General features: G+C 41.7%; 1 protein-coding gene across 1 annotated transcript in view; it reads left to right on the top strand.

Moving 5' to 3' along the window:
• The window catches only part of Shc (SHC-adaptor protein), an 81800-nt gene that overhangs the window by 48578 nt on the left and 12766 nt on the right, over window positions 1-20456 (top strand). Inside the window, exons 2-4 of the mRNA XM_071688638.1 lie at window positions 5750-7017; window positions 17425-17495; window positions 19621-19855. Coding sequence (XP_071544739.1) covers window positions 5750-7017; window positions 17425-17495; window positions 19621-19855 — 1574 coding nt within the window. The remainder of the gene's footprint in view (window positions 1-5749; window positions 7018-17424; window positions 17496-19620; window positions 19856-20456) is intronic.

Genomic DNA, 20456 nt, shown 5'->3' with positions numbered 1-20456 from the left:
CTGGTGAACAGACGACCTGCACGACCTCCACCCAGCGAAGAAAAAAATAAAAATAACGACGACTTCCACGACCTGACCTCCGCCAAGCAAGAAAATGGAAAGGTCCTCCAGCCAGGGAGGGAGTTCCCTTCAGAGGACGCGCGAGGGCGTCGTCGTGGGTCATGCAGGAGCAGATGGTCCTTCGCTACGTGAAAACATTTGGCGTCCCATGCAGCAGCAGCTTGGAGCTTTAAAGCTTTAGAATTTCTCCCCCCCCCCCCACATACCACAACCCCCAGCCAGGTAGCGGCTAGGAATGGGCCCCTGTACTTGGGGAGGGAGTACCTTGTTCTCCTAAGGTGCTACCTCTCCTAGGTGTGGGTGGGTCACCTGTGATTGGATGGTGCCCCGCGTGAGAGGACGGGACAAGGTTGTTTGGTCATGTGGACGGGAAATGATTTAGGTCCTGTGGATGTTAAGTTCTTGATCACAACCGTACAGCATTTGGGTATGGTCGTGCTTAAGGGTCGTATGGTCGTGCACAAGGGGCGTACCCTCGTGCTCAAGGGTCGTACCGTCGTGCTCAGGGATATATTGAAGTGCTCAAGGATCGAACCTGTACACTTCTTGCCTCAGGGGCGGCAATTTTCCCCAGGAACAGCACGTCCTCCCAGGGGCAGCACGTACTTCCCAGGGGCAGCACGTGCTCCCCAGGGGCAGCACGTGCTCCCCAGGGGTGGTGCATTCTCCCTTACTAGCTACAACCTCAGGATTGTTATAATTGTATATGGTGGGGTTGGGGGAGGTTCTCCTTTGTATGTTGTATACACATACTTGCACAGGAGAGAGAGGGGGGGGGGGGGAACAAGGATTCCAGGCTCCTGTCTACCCACCACCGTCCTGGGGGCTCTTCTGGAGGGGGAGGAGGAGTTGGGGGGAAGGGAGGTACCTGTCCCCCGGGGGTGTCCTGCTCTGGCCTGCCGTTGCCCCAGGCTACCTCGGGGATTACCCACCACCACCTGTTGTACCACCGCCGCCACCACCACCTATTGTGCCTCTCTACCACCACCACCTGTTGTACCTGCACCATCACCACCTCTTGTACCACACGTAGCCGTACCACTGCCATCAGTTGTACTCCTAGTGGCATTCCCGTGTTCCCCAGAGCCATACCTCTGACTGTAACCTTACACCCCACGGCCTGACAGACACCTGGCCCGCTGTCATAATCATACCAGACGACCTCATGCGATTTCTTGTGACCTCATATGACCTACAGTAATAACTCATGTCATAGGTCAGGTACCTGAGCAGGTAGATGACCCTGATCCTCACAGCGGGAGGTCCACCCGCCTCGTCTAGACTTGCCAATCAACGAACCTTTATAAATCCTGTGGAGCCCCGCCGTAATGAACTTGGTGGCCATCGGTGCTCTTGCGATGAACGCTATTGATGTGGCATCAGACTGGCTCGGAAATACTAGTACGTCAGCAGGCGATAAATGAGTCAGTCAGTCAGTCAAGCAGCCCATTATTCAGACGCCGAAGCACCTTCGCCATTCTCGAAATGTCCACCCTGTGACTCCTCGCTCGTCACACTCCGGCAGGACTTCTGTGGCTCTTCATCTCCCAGGGTCTCCTCTTGTAGGGCCTTTGAGGGACAATGCTGAGGTCCGCCTTCTGCATCGTTTACTGCGCGATCTCAGTTATGCCTCTTACTATTTCAAAGCACAAACACAAACCGGTCATCCACCTCGCACCTTCGAAACTACGGAACCACATCAAGCTGCCCTCCCTTCTGCCTCACCGGCAGCAAAACCATGGAACCTTAGCAGCTCCTCTTCCCATCTGCTGCACAGACTCATGACCTACACACACCACCTCTTCTGTGGCTGTATATTTCGACCTATCACATCTACTACTGCACCATTGTTACGGGACCTCTGCCATCCCTGTCTCCACCATCTCGCCTTACCTCAACTCCTCTCATCTTTTTACCTAATCTTGCGCCACTTGCAGCAGCATGAGTTGCAACACCAATGCACTTCAGTAAAGCACCTTGTGTTCTCCATGTTTCTGTACCTCACTTCTGGTCCAATCACCGGAACGAAAAAGAAGTTCGACTCTTGATAGTTCTTAACCTTTGTATTAGCACCACCTCGTTTTACCAGCACCAGTTATTGTACTTGCGCCACTGTACTGTAACTCGCTTTACTGTACCTGTAACTCTGTCAACCTGCTAGGTCTGTACCAACACTGCCAAAACCTGTTAGGCCTATATCACCATCGTTTCTTGTAGGCCTTTGTATCCATCGCCACCTCCTGTTGTACCTATACCAACATTGCATGATGTACCTCTCCCCTCACTACCAGTATATTGTACCTCTTCCACCTGTTGTACTATTTTCATCATGTGTTGAGCCTATGTATCGACCAGCTGTTGTACCTCATTTCATTATTACCACCACCATCACCAGTTGTGCCTCTGCTGCACTTCTCACCACATGTACCTCTGTTATTATTACCACTACTTGAACCCACATCACCGACCTTTACACCCAGTTACACCTGGTACTCAGACCACAAGTACCATCTTTTGCACCTATTTCATCACCATCATTTGTACTTGAACAACTACCATCTGTTTCACTTGTACCATTTCCCCTTACCATCTCCATCTGTTGGACTTCAGCCACTGGCAATGTCACTCATACATGAATATCAACACCACCTGCTGTAACACTCACCACCCAGTTACACCTGAACCACTACCAACACCACCTCTTACACCTGTGCTATCACTGTCTGTTGTGCATAAACCACAGACAATGCCATCGTCATCTGTTTTAACTAAGCCACCTGCAACACACCTATTGCATCATTACATTCAGGCCACTTTGTCTCACACATATTATGTGTGCATTAGCAAGTCAGGGATTGACCAGTTTGATGTCTGCTTATTTCCATACACTGCTAAACTTTAGAACTCTACCAGCTTACGTCTGTTCCATATCTGACAATATGCCATCCTGTAAGTGTTTAAGAGACCGATCTGTTTTCTTCCTCCTACCTTAAAATGGACATCAGTGCCTGTTATAGAAGACATAAGTAAAGATTTTCCATCCATCCATCTCTCCCTCTACCTGTATATCGATGTGTCTTTCTTTTGTTGTATCTTTCTATTCTTTACCCAACCTTTCTGCCCTAGGATCCCTTTCTGAGGCTATGAGTACTTAGGAAGACAATCACATTCACCTGGCAGGATCACAGGTTGAGAAGTGTGGTGATATATGTGTCTGTTTAGTGCGATATGTTATGTTGAATCTTTGCTTGCAGTGTTGGAGAGATGAGTGATGTTCAGAATGCAAACAAGAAAGTGTAACTCATATTTCCTGGAGGGGCATAGTGGCAGATGGGTGTATGTCAGGTTGAATGGTGCTTAAGATGGTTGGGAGGGTGGTTGTTTAGTGTTTACCAGGCCATAATGGTGTGTATTTGTTTTGCTGGTGCTGGTTTTGTTAGGAAAGGGGGTTCTATAGGAATAGATTGCTTAAATGTGAAGCAAGGGTAAGCTTTTTACGTTTATTTTTGCTTCGGTGTTGGTGGATGGTTATGAAGTAGTTTAGGTGGGAAGGGCCAAGTGCTGTTTCAAGCATATTAAAGTGAGAATGTATTAGAAGTATATTTTTGCATTGCATAGGTGTTTATAGCTGCTTGACAGCCAGTGATTGTTTTAAATTCTTTCTGTTTTGCTTTGTTTGCAGCTTTTTTATTGTACTTGCTTTTGACTGGCAAATTGGGCATAGTTTAGGGCAGAGTGGTTGGATTTTGTGTAGAAGATACTAAGGGAGTCTTTGTCCTACCCAAAACTTGTACTGGTAAATGCATGGACCTGCAGCAAGCGGCTGGCTGCTACTTCTCATTAATTCTCTGTAGAAATTAGCTACAGAAGGATTGAGCATTATGATACCTCCTTTTTCCATCTTTTTATCTTTCCCTTTTTGTGTGATGTCTCCACTTTTAAGAATAAGCTCTACATACACCCAAGGAGCTCAAATTAATGTCTTTTTTCATCTTGTTTTCTTTTTCTCATGTTCTTTATTTATCTTTTCATTCATTATGGCCACTAGCATGCCAAAGTTTTGCCTATGCCATGTTGGCTACTGTGGTGTTGGAAAAACAGGAAAGTGAAAGATACTAGAAGCCAATATAGCTGTTCCCTGTCTGGTTGGAGATGTTAACTTTCACTCGCCCTTGTCACACCATAAACAATACTGTGATGACTGTGCTAAGGAATATCACAAGATACAATTTTATGGTAGATCCAAAGCCTTTTATTATTCCAAGGTGAATAGTCCTTCATAAGCTTGTCCTCTGTACTTAGTGTTCATTTATTTTTGACAACACTTTTGAAACTAGTCGGCATACTTATGCTGTTTCCTGTGGGGTGGGATAGGGCCAGGAATGGGTGAAGACAAGCAAGTATGAATATGTACATATGTATGTATATATGTATGTGTTTGTATATGTGTATATGTTGACATGTATATGTATGTATATGTGTGTGTACAGGCATTTATGTGTATATATATTCATATGTGAGTGGATGGGCCATTCTTTTTCTGTTTCCTAGCGCTACCTCGCTGACCCAGGAAACAGCAATCAAGTATAATAATAAAGTAGATAAATTAATTGATGACATTATTAGAATACTGTTTTCATTAAGGTGCTCAGGTAATGGTTTCTCTTTGGTTATTGTTTAATTTTCTTTTCTGGTGATTTTTAAACTGTACCCACATATTTCACTATATCAATAAACACTTGTCTTTGTGAGAACTGTAATGTTGTCCATGCCTATCCCTGGGGAGATATTTTTCAGTTGATGCACTGTTTCATCAGAAAATATTTTTTTAGTTAATGCACTGTATTATCCAAAGTTTTGCCATTATGTTTCTGTTACTTCATCTCTGCCTTTGCCTAGAAAACAGGTTGACAGGGAAACCTAGCCCCCGATAGGCTGTAAAATTTTCATACCTTGACAAACTAAGTATGGGTAGAATGTTAGATTTCTTTTATTATTATCCAGCAATAATGGCAGAGTTAGAGGCAACAGCATTATATGTGTATGCTGCCTTTGTTTTCTGATTTGGAAACTCATTTCTGCAGTATCTAATGAATGTTTTGTTCCACTGGTTGAATATGGATTAGTGGAGCACATATGTAATTGCTCTGAATCATGAACTGATCTGTATTGTTTTTATAGTTTGTGATTGAATTTTTTATGGTCTCTTTCATCTGTCAATTATGTTTTCATAGTAATGTTCCTTTGAGTTAGAAACTTGTTTGGGTATTGTTATCAAGTTGATGTATTTTCTTGACTCCTGCAGTTTTTAGCAGCAATGTGCACCACTAGGTACAAGAGTTGGACATAGGTGGCTGATTATTATTGTGATACTTTGTAACATTTCTTAGATTTGCTGTCTTGGTATTCATCATTCAGCTCAAAAGAAACCTGTATCACTGTTCTATTATATATAAGATCTCTCTGTGCAAGATAACATATTTCATGGGATGCTTTGCATTGCTTTATGGACCATTTGTTTATATCTACTCACCCATTCATGTTGATTCCATTACTTGTACATTGTCTTTTCAGTATTTATACATATCAGGCATTTCGTAACTGTTTATGATCATGGCATTGTGTGTTTCTTATCCTAAGTACAGAATGTTACACTGACATTATTTTAACACAAAAATTTTTGTTACAGGGAAGAGTGCGCTTTACGGCGGCGTGGAGGTGGTGCACTCTGACGAGGGTCCGGCAAGCGGCCTCCACTGTGTCGACCATCATACCTCCAACTCCACCAGCACCGTCTCCACCACCACCTCATCCCCAACATTAACACCCTCTACCCCTACCACCGCCACTACTACTACCACAACCACCACCACCACCACTAGTGCCATCAGTGGTGGAGGGGGCACGTCCATCATCAGCACCAGTAGTACAACCGTGTCCGTCAGTAGCAGCAGCAGCAACAGCAGTAGCAGCAGTGGGGGTGGCAGCAAGGCCTCCCCACTCTCTTTTACCTCGCTGAAGGCTGCCTGGCGAAACCTGACCAGTCTTGGTCTGGGGTCATCACGGCTACCACACTTAGAGCGGCCAGACGTGGGGGTCAGTGAGCCCCACGACTATCGGTACACTCACTTCCCCAATAAGCGTCATCACAAGGAAACAGCCTTTGATGAGACGCACATCCACCTAACTCCGGCATCACGTACCTACACCCACCCTCACCGAAGCCCAGTCCCACCCCCACCCCACGCCCACACCCCGCCCCGCCAGCAGGTGCCCGAGGCCACCCTCACTCTCGCCAAGTGCCTTAGGAAACACAGGGAGAAGCAGCAGGCCAGGGCGCTTACACGCAAATCCAAGTCAGACAATGCTCTCCAAAAGATTGGTGTTCATTTGAAATCTAACTCAGACCAGAACCTCCATAAAGTGTGGCTAAATAGTGTAAATAGTTTTAGTGTAAGCTGTAGTAGTAACAGCAGTAAGAGTAACTCAGTGTTCAGTACTGTCCAACTTTCTGGTGGTAGTGGTGACAGTTGTGGCAGTAGTGGCAGTAGCAGCAGGAGAGCTCGACACCACCGCTCCAAGTCTCTGGAGCGGCACCAGGGCACCCGCATCCATCCCATCCCTCCGCTTGCACACCACCGCCACACCCGCTCCTTAGAGAGGAACCATAAGTTTAGGGTTGACCTCAGATCGCTTTACCCAAGTAAAGACGAGCCTCCAGAACACCAGGCACCCCCACCCCCTAGCCTGACGCCAACGCATGTGCCGTGGGCGCCGGATGCCTTGGAAGGCGTGAGTGTGCACGGGCAGCAGGGGACGCAGCAGCAGGTGTGGCTGGGCGGGATGGAGGGGGGACATGCGGCCGGCGGTGGGGGATCCTTCATCAACAAGCCGGCGCGGGGATGGCTCCACCCTGACCACCAGCTAGCTGATGAGGGCATCTGCTATGGCGTGAGGGTATGATATCAGCCCATTACTGTTTCATTTATGACATTAATAAGTACTCAATAGTTAACACGTACCTTATTATCTTTTATTTAGGCAGTACATAATTTTTAAGGCAAGAGAAAGGTAAGTGCCTTATCAAACAGCTACTCGTCTCAACAATTTTTTGTTACTTTAATCTATCATACTACACTGGACACTTGAACACCACCTGATAATTAAAATATCTTACCCCAAAATGATTAATCAAATGAAGTAGAGAAATCTATGTGTATATCTCTGATGATGCCCATTCCTTCTGGGAAATCCAGTTGAGAAACAACTATGAATTAAGGCCTTTCAGAGACGTGGAACTAAATTGGAGATGTTTCTAGGGAATAACTTGAAAAGAATGTATTACTAGGTAAATGACAGGAGACAGTAAGAAGAGAAGGATAGTGAAAATGAAATAATACATATGATATTTTAGTCATGGTCAAGTCCTTTTAAGTAATTTTACGTTATCTCTAGCATTTGAATATTTCTGTGATTAGTGGGTATGAATTAGTATCGGGAAGGGTAAATTAACCAGTATCACATCAGTTTAATTTCAAGATAGAGGGAAGAATCCACCCAACATGTATGGATATTTCTTAAGTTAGGTCAGAATGAAGCAGCAATGTGTCCATGAATATAATTATAGAAGGGTGAATGGAAATCTGAGTCATTTCACCTTTACATGATGTGTGGAGTGAATACCTGTGAAATGCTGTAGTATGGTGGTAGGTGTCCTTTACTTTGTCACAACGACAGATCTGGATGCAAACAGTTGAGCTATAAGGTTTTACGTATCTGCTCTACCAAATGTAAATATGGACAGAATTAAAGGTGATGGACATATTTATTATGCAATGCAGACAGCCATTAGGATACATATGACCAATTCCTAATCAGGCATAGAAACTAATGTGTTGCTTTGACAACCATTACCACTTTAGAAATTATGAATTTGGATTTCAAGTATTGTATTGAATTTTCGATCTTAATGTCAAGTTAGTTGATATACAAGTGTCAACAAAAAGCCTTGTTTATCCCCCATATATCTTCAAAGAGGATCTCACACTTACATTTTAGTACTTTGTCATCTCTCATGTGGCTTTGATTACCATCTGCAGACATTTGGGCATGGAATTGGTAAGGTCTTTGGTCCTTTTTTTTTTTTTCTTTTCTTTTTTTTGGATCCATAGGGTCTTGATCTGAATGTTGAGGCTGGGCACTGATCAGGTGTTGTGGAAAGCAGCTGCCTGATCATGAATTGTGAGTACCCAGTGCACTTAGAAATTTCATGTGTACCCATACTTTCTTGCTTCCAGGCAAGAATTAGTCTTTCTCTTCCTTAGAAAGATAAAAGCTAACCATCCTCAAGTACAGGTGAAAAAAATATAGTGCCCAGAAGAGAAATTCCCAAAATGAAGTGGCAGCCAGATAGAGTAAAGAAAGAATGTCCTTCCCTAGAGAAACCCTGAGGCACACTGAGGCAGGTTGCTGGTGCATGCACTCTAGAAACTCTAGTCTCAGCAAACAAATGCATGATTATTTTACCCTTAGAGCATCGTATGATCATACTCTTAATAAACCTTAGCTGTGTATCACTTTTGCAAATATCTGGGGAATGGACATGGCTTTTTCTGGACACCATAAATGTATATATAAATTACACTGCTAAACCCCAAAATATGATTGCTTCAATAGAAGTGATTCTACAGTCCTAGGCATAATTTCTTTGTTGTATAACACAGAATAGCTGTTTTCTGCTATGAAAATTTGTATTTAGTGTCATACAAACGTTTTGGCCCCCATTTGTTGAAGGGCATAATATTTTTAATCAGTACACATATTATAAACTCTGTGTATGCATATTTAGGCATGCAATATAAAGTTATGTATGTATTTGAAGTAAGTGCATATCAGTGAGTACTTTATAGAATCTATCACATCTCTATCAGTGAGCCTCAACCTCAAGCCATTAAGGTTTCATCCACTTGACCACTGGAATGTTATTTATGTATGTTTTTATTTACATACAAGTTGTATATATTTATGTCTATATATTATACTTGACATTGATTATATATGTACAAAGTACATTTTTGGTTTCCAGAGCCTATGGTAAAGGCCAAAGTAATCATGTTACATGCGGACTGCACATTATACGAGAATGTAGCTCATGGTGTACAATAACCTCTCGTGCAAAATCATTGATACTGTTTCTCAATCACTATCAGGAATTTCATTCTGAAATTAGTATGTGGTCCCCTGTGGCATGCAGATGTTAATTTCCATCTTTTTTTACACTGGTAGTTCTGCTGTACATTAGGCATGTCATGCAGAATTTTATTATCTTGTCTTGAGAGAAACTAATTGAAGGTTTAGCAGGTAGGGATGTATTATACAAATCTGCACCTCCATTTTCAATATCTTTATTTTTTGTTTAGTGTGTGGACTGGTGTTACCCATTAACATTATTTTACTTGCAATTATTTATCCATAAATTCTACTTCATTTTCTGCTGTAGTGCTAGTGTACCATACTGCTGACCAGTTTCTGATATATTATGAAGATGATCCATTCAAAACTTCACCTGTGGAAATATTTGGTCACATGCTGTGCTCATGTACTTTATCATATACTGTTCACAGTGCAGCGGATATTTCATGCAGAATCCTCTCATCTTCCTTTTTCAGTTTTGATGATGAAGATAAGAATGATTTTGTGATAACTTGTGAAGTGCACATGCATTTCCATACTTCACCATTTTATTTCACATTCTTTAGCTGAGTCTTACTTATTTACTTTCTTGGATGTTGTTAGTAGTACACTTTTGCTGGATCCCCTATGACATTTAAATGTCTGCCTATGTATTTTGTCCAGTCATGCAGAGTAACAGATGGTCATTTGTTTGAATTGTTGATGGGAATGGAGAACCATTTGTTTACATTTTGCCTATGATATAGATAATATGCCTTTAACCATCACAGAATTTTGCCTGCATAGTGTCTCAAAATATGTGAGAAGTAAATGGAAACCTTTGCACATGATACCATGTGACATTAAGATATGTACATCTATGTTTTTCATATTCTATTTTTGCCACTTCAGCAGAGTGGCCCATTCTAAACTGTGTTTGACTGACTTTTGCACTTAATACCTTGCAGTTTATCACATTTTATTTTTTCAATGCAAGATAAGCCCATACAGAATTAAATGAAAAAGGATGTAGAATTATTTGCCATTAAGATTGTGCAGTGCTAGTCTTTCAAGTTGAGTCCAGAACTCTCAGAAGAGCAGGAGTGTCTTTTATGGTACAATACAAAGAAAGTTATGAATTTATATTGTAAAGTAACTAATTTTAAGCAGTTTGATATTCATATCTGTGGACTGTTTGGTCAGAATGCATGGTTGTTTAGCCTCACATGACCATAATGATACACCAAACTGCTCATAAGTTTGTGTTTTCTTTGCTGCTCTAGCTTGTCAGCAAAAAATATATGACATGAAATTATTAGTATTCAGTAATTATGATGAAGTTTTTGAGTATGAGTAGATGTAGGTGGTAGTGTGGTGGGGTGGCAATGGATGGTGGTGGAGGAGCCATGGGTAATAAGGACGTCCTGTGTGAGGTGGGCAGCTTCCACCACCACTTTCCTCATACACCCTTCATACACCCCTTACTTCTTCCTTGTGTAACTCTTATATTTAGGTGATACACTCCTTCCATATACAACTCACACTGGTTTAAAATTTACCTGTGATCATTTCAAGTCTTTCCTTGATGATTTGCCCACATACATTCATAACCCTTTCTACTATACCCTCATTTGGTTTTTCATGCATCTGTCACTTCTTCCTCCTTATGCACTTTTGTCTTAACCATACAATCCACTCTACTTGTAACTTGATCATTCCATCCTTTTACACCTCATACAAACTTCTTTCACCTTCTCTCCTCATGCACCTTTCATTTGGTGTAACTCCTTCACTCCTTCCTCATACACCCTTCATACATTGCTGAATATTTTCATGCATCTTGCACCATCCCTGCACTTCCTCATGCCAACCTTGTACCATTATCTAAACACCTCAGTTTCATTTTGTGACTCATCCTTACATCTTTACACACACTATATACCTTCCTTGTGGAGTCACATACCTTATTTGACTCAATTATTGATTTTATACATGTCACTCCTTAATACACCTCCAAATCTTCTTTAAACACATTTCACTCTCAGTTTCTTTCTCATAGCCTTTTTAATCATTCCTCATACCTTTGTAATTTTAATACTCCATCATTTTTGCTGATGGGCATCAGCTGTTGAACATTTGTTGCATACCTCTCAAACAGGCCTTCAATATTTATGGCTTACAGCAGATTTTCTAAAAGAAATGAAATATACATTTGATATCACATTGTATGCATAAAGTATGAAGTCTGATTAGCAAGATATTCTAAACATCCATCTATCTACCTATATATATCTCTGATGCCCATTCCCTCTTGGAACTCCCTCAAGGGGAGGGGTGGCCAAGGCAATAGAGTTTCCATAACTAGTGAACATCATTGCCGCTTCTTAGCTTTTAGTGCCCCATCCTTAACAGGCAGCTCTAGTGCAGTGTTTGCAGAGGTTCTTACCTAATGTTCCTCCAAACTACTTCTTCCTAATGCTCTAGCCTATTAATACTACCAAAAGCTCCTTCCTAATGTTCCTACCAACTACTTCTACCTATTCCTTTTACCTAATGCTTCTGCATAGATATTCCTACCTACTACTTTTATCTATTACTCCTACCATTTTGCCCAAAGGCAGGGTTAGCACATAATGCTCACCACAGGAAAATCTAGAGTTGCGAAGAATGAGCTGTGTGAGTTAAGTGTTGTTATGTGTGACAAGGAAAGCTTGTATGTTTGTGGACAGAATGCCAGCAGTCCATGTGTAGTTAAGACAGAAAGAAAAGACAGTTGTCTGGGTCAGAGGAGCGCAACTTGACAACCACTGAAATGCTGGCGTACTGCCCAGCCAAAACTAACCCTTTTGATACCTAGGCAGGTAGTGCTGGTAATATAGCTCCCTGGTCATTGGCTGCCTACCAGCATTATTCTCCATTTTATACCTGAGATAAAGTCTTAGGTTACTGTGGGAAAAATTTTGAAAACTAAACTCCTGTGTAATGGACTTAGGTCTAGTATGGTCCCACAAGATTCATTATGTAAGTGTCATACATGCTGTGTGGCTCATTTATATTTAGGCTGTTTGCTGGATGTGTGTGTTATATACATAAAGGTTAGTTTATGGTATGGTCTTGGAAAGCTACAGAATCATTTTCGTGAAGCACATCATTTTCCATGCTGGGTTATCACTGGGATAATGTTGGGGTTTGTTCCAGGTGTTTGCTTGTTAGACATCAAAAGGTAGGATGCATCACATTTAGCAGTGTTGCTGCTGGATGGATATGGAGAACGTTTATGGTAGCATGGAAAAGTAGTCAAATGCCCACTAAATGGAAGGTGGGCATGATTATTTCAGTCTAAGATTAAAGGAAATAAAAACTAGAAATGCCACCATTCTCAAGTGAATGCAATATGTCACCCTTAGTCTTAGCACTCACCATCATATCCACTACATCTCGACTGCACTCTCATGGGTCATCTTCACTACACTATATGTAGGCAATCTTTTCTACACCCTTCACACCACTGATATTTAATATGATCCTTATGAGTCAAGCCAAAGGTCAGCTTCACTAAACATTTATCTTCAGTGCATCTTCATCTTCATTACACCTTGGATACTGCTGGTCTTTGACCTGTCCCTTACAGGTCAGTTGAGGCCATCTTCACGACATCCTTGATGCTAATGATCACTGACCTAACACATACAGCTCAGTATACCAGTCATACTTAGCTGACTTTGCCTCTGTAATTCAAGCATTTACTTTTGTCCCCTTTACTGGTATATAAAGGACACTGTATATGCATTCTGCCAATCCTCAGGGATCCCACCTTGGGCCATAAAAACGTGAAAAGTCTTGTAAACCAGTCATCAGTGCTGTCACCTCCTTTCTTAAAAAACACTGACAAAACCAGGATGGAGGAGTGTTAAATGGGATGAATATTCTCTTCCAGCCCATAACTTTTACATGCAAAAAAGATTTAACTAATACATTTATCTGACTTTGTTGCTAAGCCAAAAAACCACAGAAGATTAAGGCTAGTGGTTAAGGATAACATATGATTTAGAAATTGTAAATTTTTTATTATATATGCCAATTTGATAATTTGTAGTACTCCTTTGTCTCAACTTATGGAACACCAGTACTTACAAATGAAGTTGAAAGTTGATAGCCATGCTGTGCGGAGGATAAACTTATACAGAGCCTAGTAGTTTACTGTTTTCAGTTTCATTTAATTTTATTAGAAAATATCTAGGTAGAAAAAATTGATTGAATGATAATTCATTTATTGGGCGTAGTCATTCTTAGTCAGATATTATTGGATTATTACAACACTGCATGATTATAGTATATAGTTGATTGATATAGCCACTCGTAGTTATGGAGGTTATTGGGTTGAATTAAGTTTTAAAATACATATCTAAAGTAATCATACAGTAATATCAAAGGTAATAGTGATAAGACAGTATAAAGGAAGGAAGGTGTTGCTTGTATTACTGTCAGAGAAGATAATTGTGGCTTGGAAATGCAGAGAAAGACATTGTTAGCAAGAAAGTATGAGAGAAGGTACAGATGGAAGGTCAGTGTGAGGAGAGGTGCTAGTATTTTGGTAGTGCGAGGGAAGGTGCTGATGGTAAGGTAGTGTAAAGGAAGGTATTCGTTTTAGGGTAGTATGAGGGAAGAAGCTGGTGGTAGGAGTGTGAGGGAAGGTTCTGTGGTAGTGTAGTATGAGGGAAGGTGCTGGTAGAAGGGCAGATGGAGAGTAGAAGCTGGTGATTGGATAGTATGAAGGAAGCTTCTGATGGCAGGGTAGTGTAAAAGAAGGTGGTCTTGGTAGGTTAGTGTAAGAGAAAGTGCAAAAGACAGGTAGTATGAGTGGTACTCATGGCGGTAGGTAATGCGAGTGGAGCTACCAAAGGCAAGCAATATGAGTGGAGATACTGTTGGCAGGCAGTACGAGTGGGGGGTAATGGTGGCAGGCAGTATGAGTGGGGGGTAATGGTGGCAGGCAGTATCATTAGAGGTACTGCTGGCGAGCTATGTGAATGGGGGTACTGTTGGCCGGCATACTGGTGGCATGCAGTATGACCGGGGATACTGTTGGTAGGCAGTACCAGTAGGGGTAATGGTAGGTAGTATGAGTAGGGTTACTGGTGGCAGACGGTATGATCGGGGATACTGGTGGCAGGAAGTACTAGTAGGGGTAATGGTAGGTAGTATAAGTGGAGGTACTGGTGGCAGGCGGTATGAGTGGAGGAAGTGGTGGCAGGCAGTGTGAGCAAGGGTACTGTGTCATGCAGTATGAATGGGGGTATTGGAGCCAGGCAGTATGAGTGAGGGTGATTGTGGCAGGCACAATGAGTGCGGATACTGGTGGCAAGCAGTATGAGTAGGGAGCACTGGTGGCAGACATTATGAGTGTAGTGCTGTTGGCCGGCAGTTTGAGTGGGGGGACTGGTGGTAGGCAGCTTGAGTTGGGGGTCGTGGCAAGCAGTATGAGTAGGGAGCACTGGTGGCAGACATTATGAGTGTAGTGCTGTTGGCCGGCAGTTTGAGTGGGGGGCTGGTGGTAGGCAGCTTGAGTGGGGGGTCTAGTGGTAGGCAGTTTGAGTGGGGGGACTGGTGGCAGTCAGTATGGGTTGAGGGACTGGTGGCAGTCAGTATGGGTGGAGGGACGGGTGGCAGGCATTATGGGTTGAGAGGCTGGTGGCAGTCAGTATGGGTGGAGGGAGTGGTGGCAGGGCATGGGCTGGTGAGAGACACATTTCCTTGTCAGTGTTCCCCGCGGCACAGGCCGTCCTTGAGCGACCCGCTGCCATGGCAATACGTAAAACTCTGGGTTGGACGAGGCCACCTGGGGGTGTAGTGGGTTGATGATGCTACGGCTGTGTCTTAGAGCAGAGTGACTGCTGCTTCTGCTGCTACAGTGTCGAGGTGAGGGGGGGAAGGGGGTGGGCGGCGGTGGAGCGGATGCGTGGCACAGAGGGTGACTGTTGCCTCCCTCAATGACAGGTTGTATCCGGCAGCAGGAGTCTCTTGCTGCCTCGCTCTCCTCTATACCTCAGTCGTGGGCGCCTCTGCCCTCGCCGCCCCACTCGCCCTCTCTTCTTTCATCAAGAGCCGCCGCTACTGTTATCACAACCACCATCCATCATTTAGCTACTATAACCACTACAACCATCACGACTACCACAACCAGCAAACCACCGCTATCACGTCCACCATCACCTTCCATCACAACAATCACTTTACCATTACCACCAACCACAACTACCAACATCATTACCTTAACTTCTACCACTCCTACCCCGCACCACAACCATTACAACTACCACACTACCTGATTGAAGTGCAACTGCTTTGGCCAATACCAGAATCTTTATCAGGATCATCATAACTTTTATCAACACCATCACCACTGCCTTCGTCTTCTTCAAAGACATTCTTATCACTCCATCGTCTTCATCACCACCAACTTTATCATCACTAGCACCATATTACCGTAAAAATTAACACCACATTACCAACACACTATCACCATCATCATACCACCACATCATTACATCACCACCACGTTACCACCATACCACAGCTACCATCACCATACCACCACTTGAGGGAAGCACAACTAAATAGATTGATTCCATTCAGATAGACAATTGAACTCGGTAATTTAACTTAATCACTGGCACAGAGGCAGAACCCCAGTAACAAGCCAACCTGCTTATTCACCACCTTGATCACATATGATATATGGGTATAAAGCTAATACTATCTCACTTCTTGAGACTTTCTTTGTATTAACAATCATTGTGAAATAGGAGAAAAACATTGGAAAGTACATATCAGTAATTAACATGAGAGTTGATTGACCTTATTCAGTTGCAACAAGCAAGTTCTGTTCTAGAGTGCTTAAGAATATAGTTGCAGACAGATGGTGCAATCATTTGGCTGCATTATCGATAGCTTTTACATATACCATTGTGTATAGTTACAATATTGATCTCAACTGAAACATCGTAAAGATCAGTGACTTTATAACAAGAACATCAGTATCAGAGAAATAAACTCCACTGCTATTGATATCATCAGCCTTTCCATCACTTTTACTCCCATCAGTTACATGCATCACCACTGCCACCTTCCTTACTTCAGGTTGTCCCTGTCATTATTACTGGTCTTACTGTATTCTGCATCACATTTACCCCACCACCACAATTTGTTATGAGTAGAATAATAAAAGTGGTGACACCAGTGGCAGTGATGTTTTTGGAGATGATGATGGTGCGTGAGGCACAACTTGTGCTGCTGTTGGTTGTGGCAGTGGTTATGATGGACATTATGTTATAGTAGCAAACATGGGGTAGTTATGGCGTATGTGGTTTTGGAGGTGACACCTATTGCAGTCAGTCATACTCACCAACTGCTACCACCTACATCTTTGCTGTTACCAGCACCACAATCATTACAGTGGGTGGATCATCTTGTGGTTTCTTTTCATTATCATTCCTACTAATACAACCACCTCCAAGGGTGACTTGACGTAAACTAAAGAATTACCAGCAACACTTTTCTTACCCAATCAGTTGATGTTATAGTACCCCCTGTAGACTGATTGATAAGTATATGTATGGTTAAAGAGATTCTCATTTTGGTTGAAGGTGTTAGGGAAGAGAGACAGTATGGAAGTGGATGGAGTAGGTGATTGATGAAATGGAGGAAGGGGATAGTGCATATGACACTTGGTTAACAGCTGGTTGATAGGCACTGTAGGCATTTTGTTTCCTATGGTAGATGGATGAGTGGAAATGTCATTCAGAGTGTTTAGTTATGAATTTCAGGCTAGTATGAAAGCTTTAATCAGTTGTCATGCTAGGCATAAGGGTAAGTCGGAATGTTATTCAAAGTTTTATGACTGATCTGTCCCACTGTAAGGAATGCAGATACCAGTAACAGAATGAAATATATCTGATATGAATCCTCAGTTCCATGCAAAAATATGCAGCGTTATATTTTGTAATGTAATTTTTTTCATAAAAATAAGTAAAAGATGCATTTGGCTTGAACTATGGGAAAATTCTTATGAAAATTCCAATTTGATACAGTTAGAAAACTAGTAATGATCAGTGTTCAGGATGATTTATTGCAGTTTTTCAGTGACTATGTGAACCATATTTATATTCATTCTTATCCATTTTTTTTTTTCAGTACATTGGGTGTTTAGGAGTCAACACATCAATGAAAAGTTTAAACTTTGATACCAGATCATTGATTGCAAAGTAAGTACAAATATGTTGTATTTAATTGTTGGTTACAAAAACTTTTAGATTTAGGGGTAAATTAATGTCTTCAGTAGATACAGTGAGCTTGTTGAGTATGTGTATGAGGCAGAGTTAAATATGAAATGAGTTTTGAACAGGTGTACTTCCTCAATTTTGCTTGCTACTATTTGAAGAAAAACTTGTATTTAGAGAATACTCTCAGAATTATATATATATATATATATATATATATATATATATATATATATATATATATATATATATATATATATATATATATATGGGGCCTTTGTTGTCTTTTCCTAGTGCTACCTCGCACACATGAGGGGGGAGGGGGATGGTATTCCATGTGTGGCGAGGTGGCGATGGGAATGAATAAAGGCAGACAGTGTGAATTGTGTGCATGGGTATATATGTATGTGTCTGTGTGTGTATATATATGTGTACATTGAGATGAATAGGTATGTATATTTGCGTGTGTGGACGTGTATGTATATACATTGTGTATGTGGGTGGGTTGGGCCATTTTTTTCGTCTGTTTCCTTGCGCTACCTCGCAAACGCGGGAGACAGTGACAAAGCAAAATAATAATAATAATGATAATAATATATATATATATATATATTTTTTTTTTTTTTTTTTTTTTTTTTTATACTTTGTCGCTGTCTCCCGCGTTTGCGAGGTAGCGCAAGGAAACAGACGAAAGAAATGGCCCAACCCCCCCCCCCCATACACATGTACATACACACGTCCACACACGCAAATATACATACCTACACAGCTTTCCATGGTTTACCCCAGACGCTTCACATGCCTTGATTCAATCCACTGACAGCACGTCAACCCCTGTATACCACATCGCTCCAATTCACTCTATTCCTTGCCCTCCTTTCACCCTCCTGCATGTTCAGGCCCCAATCACACAAAATCTTTTTCACTCCATCTTTCCACCTCCAATTTGGTCTCCCTCTTCTCCTCGTTCCCTCCACCTCCGACACATATATCCTCTTGGTCAATCTTTCCTCACTCATTCTCTCCATGTGCCCAAACCAGTTCAAAACACCCTCTTCTGCTCTCTCAACCACGCTCTTTTTATTTCCACACATCTCTCTTACCCTTACGTTACTTACTCGATCAAACCACCTCACACCACACATTGTCCTCAAACATCTCATTTCCAGCACATCCATCCTCCTGCGCACAACTCTATCCATAGCCCACGCCTCGCAACCATACAACATTGTTGGAACCACTATTCCTTCAAACATACCCATTTTTGCTTTCCGAGATAATGTTCTCGACTTCCACACATTTTTCAAGGCTCCCAAAATTTTCGCCCCCTCCCCCACCCTATGATCCACTTCCGCTTCCATGGTTCCATCCGCTGACAGATCCACTCCCAGATATCTAAAACACTTCACTTCCTCCAGTTTTTCTCCATTCAAACTCACCTCCCAATTGACTTGACCCTCAACCCTACTGTACCTAATAACCTTGCTCTTATTCACATTTACTCTTAACTTTCTTCTTCCACACACTTTACCAAACTCAGTCACCAGCTTCTGCAGTTTCTCACATGAATCAGCCACCAGCGCTGTATCATCAGCGAACATATATATATATATATATATATATATATATATATATATGAGGACAACAATCTGATATTTAGGGAATAGTCTGTAGAATATTTTCAACAATAGAGCCTTTGGCCTGTATACTATCTCAGGAACCTGTGTACTGTCCCAGGTTATTTTCTATGTTGTATTCATTGCTGGTCACTGTTGAACAGTAGTCTTAGGACAGATGCTTCTCCATGTAATGTAAGGAACCTTTATCAAGCATACAATAAAACTTAATGTATAATAGCATTTCATTTCAAGAAACACTTCATTGATGTCTGATATATTTTTATGAGTTAAAAGTAACTGATTTCTTATTGATTGAATTCATGATGTCTGATATGTTTTTATGAGTTAATAGTAACTGATTTCATATAGGGCTCTTTGATGCAGTCTTTTTAAAAAAAAGTGTGTGCTTTTTCTTTACAAGCAATCCATTTCAAATTTTCTCTGTTGAACATAAGGGTTTCACTCCATATTAATTGTGTCATCCTCAACAGAGAATGTATCAGTAAAGTGTGTGAAGCAGCAGGCCTGAAGACTGCCGACCGTAAAAGAAAGGTAGTGAAGACAATTAGTCGAATCCTGGGTGAACGACCGATGATGGACCATGCTGGTAGCAATGTGAACTTGACGATAACCAGCACAGCATTGACGCTTACCATACTGGAGTCAGGTCAAGTGGTTGCGTGTCATGATATGCCAAATATTTCCTTCGCTTCAGGTGGAGACCCGGTGAGGAGAGAGTATTTACAAATTTGTTAGGAGGCAAGTGTGATAAACAGACCTTAGTTATCAGACATACTTTTTTATACTAATTCTTGAGGTATAGAGATGTGTAGCATATTACTTTTCTTTACCTAAAGTAATTAATGATGTTGATTAATTAGACATTGATTATTCATACACATATTCAGTTTTTATTGGAGTTGGCTTCAGCAGACATTATCATTTCTGTAGCTACCTTTCCACACATTATATGGAGGACCTAGCAACAGTTCTTTACACTTTTACAGAATTTCTGGGATAGCAGGACTTCCCATTGATATACTGACTTTCTGCTAACATATCATTATTTGTGATTTCTTCTGTCTGAAGTTCGCATTTGTATTACAAGTTTTATTTCTCTAAGGCCTCTATCATGCAAAGATACGTTGAGCACATTTTATTTTTAAGCTTCAAATGTTAGTGCATTTAGCACTCACCTTCCTCTTGAAACATGATATTCAATTATTACATGGTTACTTGTTTATATCTTCTTGTCATGAATGGAAAAAATTGGGAATATGGATAAGCTTATTCCTGTTATGTATGAGAATATAGTATTTTGAAATAG

This window comes from Panulirus ornatus, chromosome 46 (genome assembly GCF_036320965.1).
Source record: "Panulirus ornatus isolate Po-2019 chromosome 46, ASM3632096v1, whole genome shotgun sequence".
Taxonomy (NCBI): Eukaryota; Metazoa; Arthropoda; class Malacostraca; order Decapoda; family Palinuridae; genus Panulirus; species Panulirus ornatus.
The sequence above is the reverse complement of the archived record's forward strand: the minus strand, read 5'-3'. Positions and strand labels throughout refer to the sequence as shown.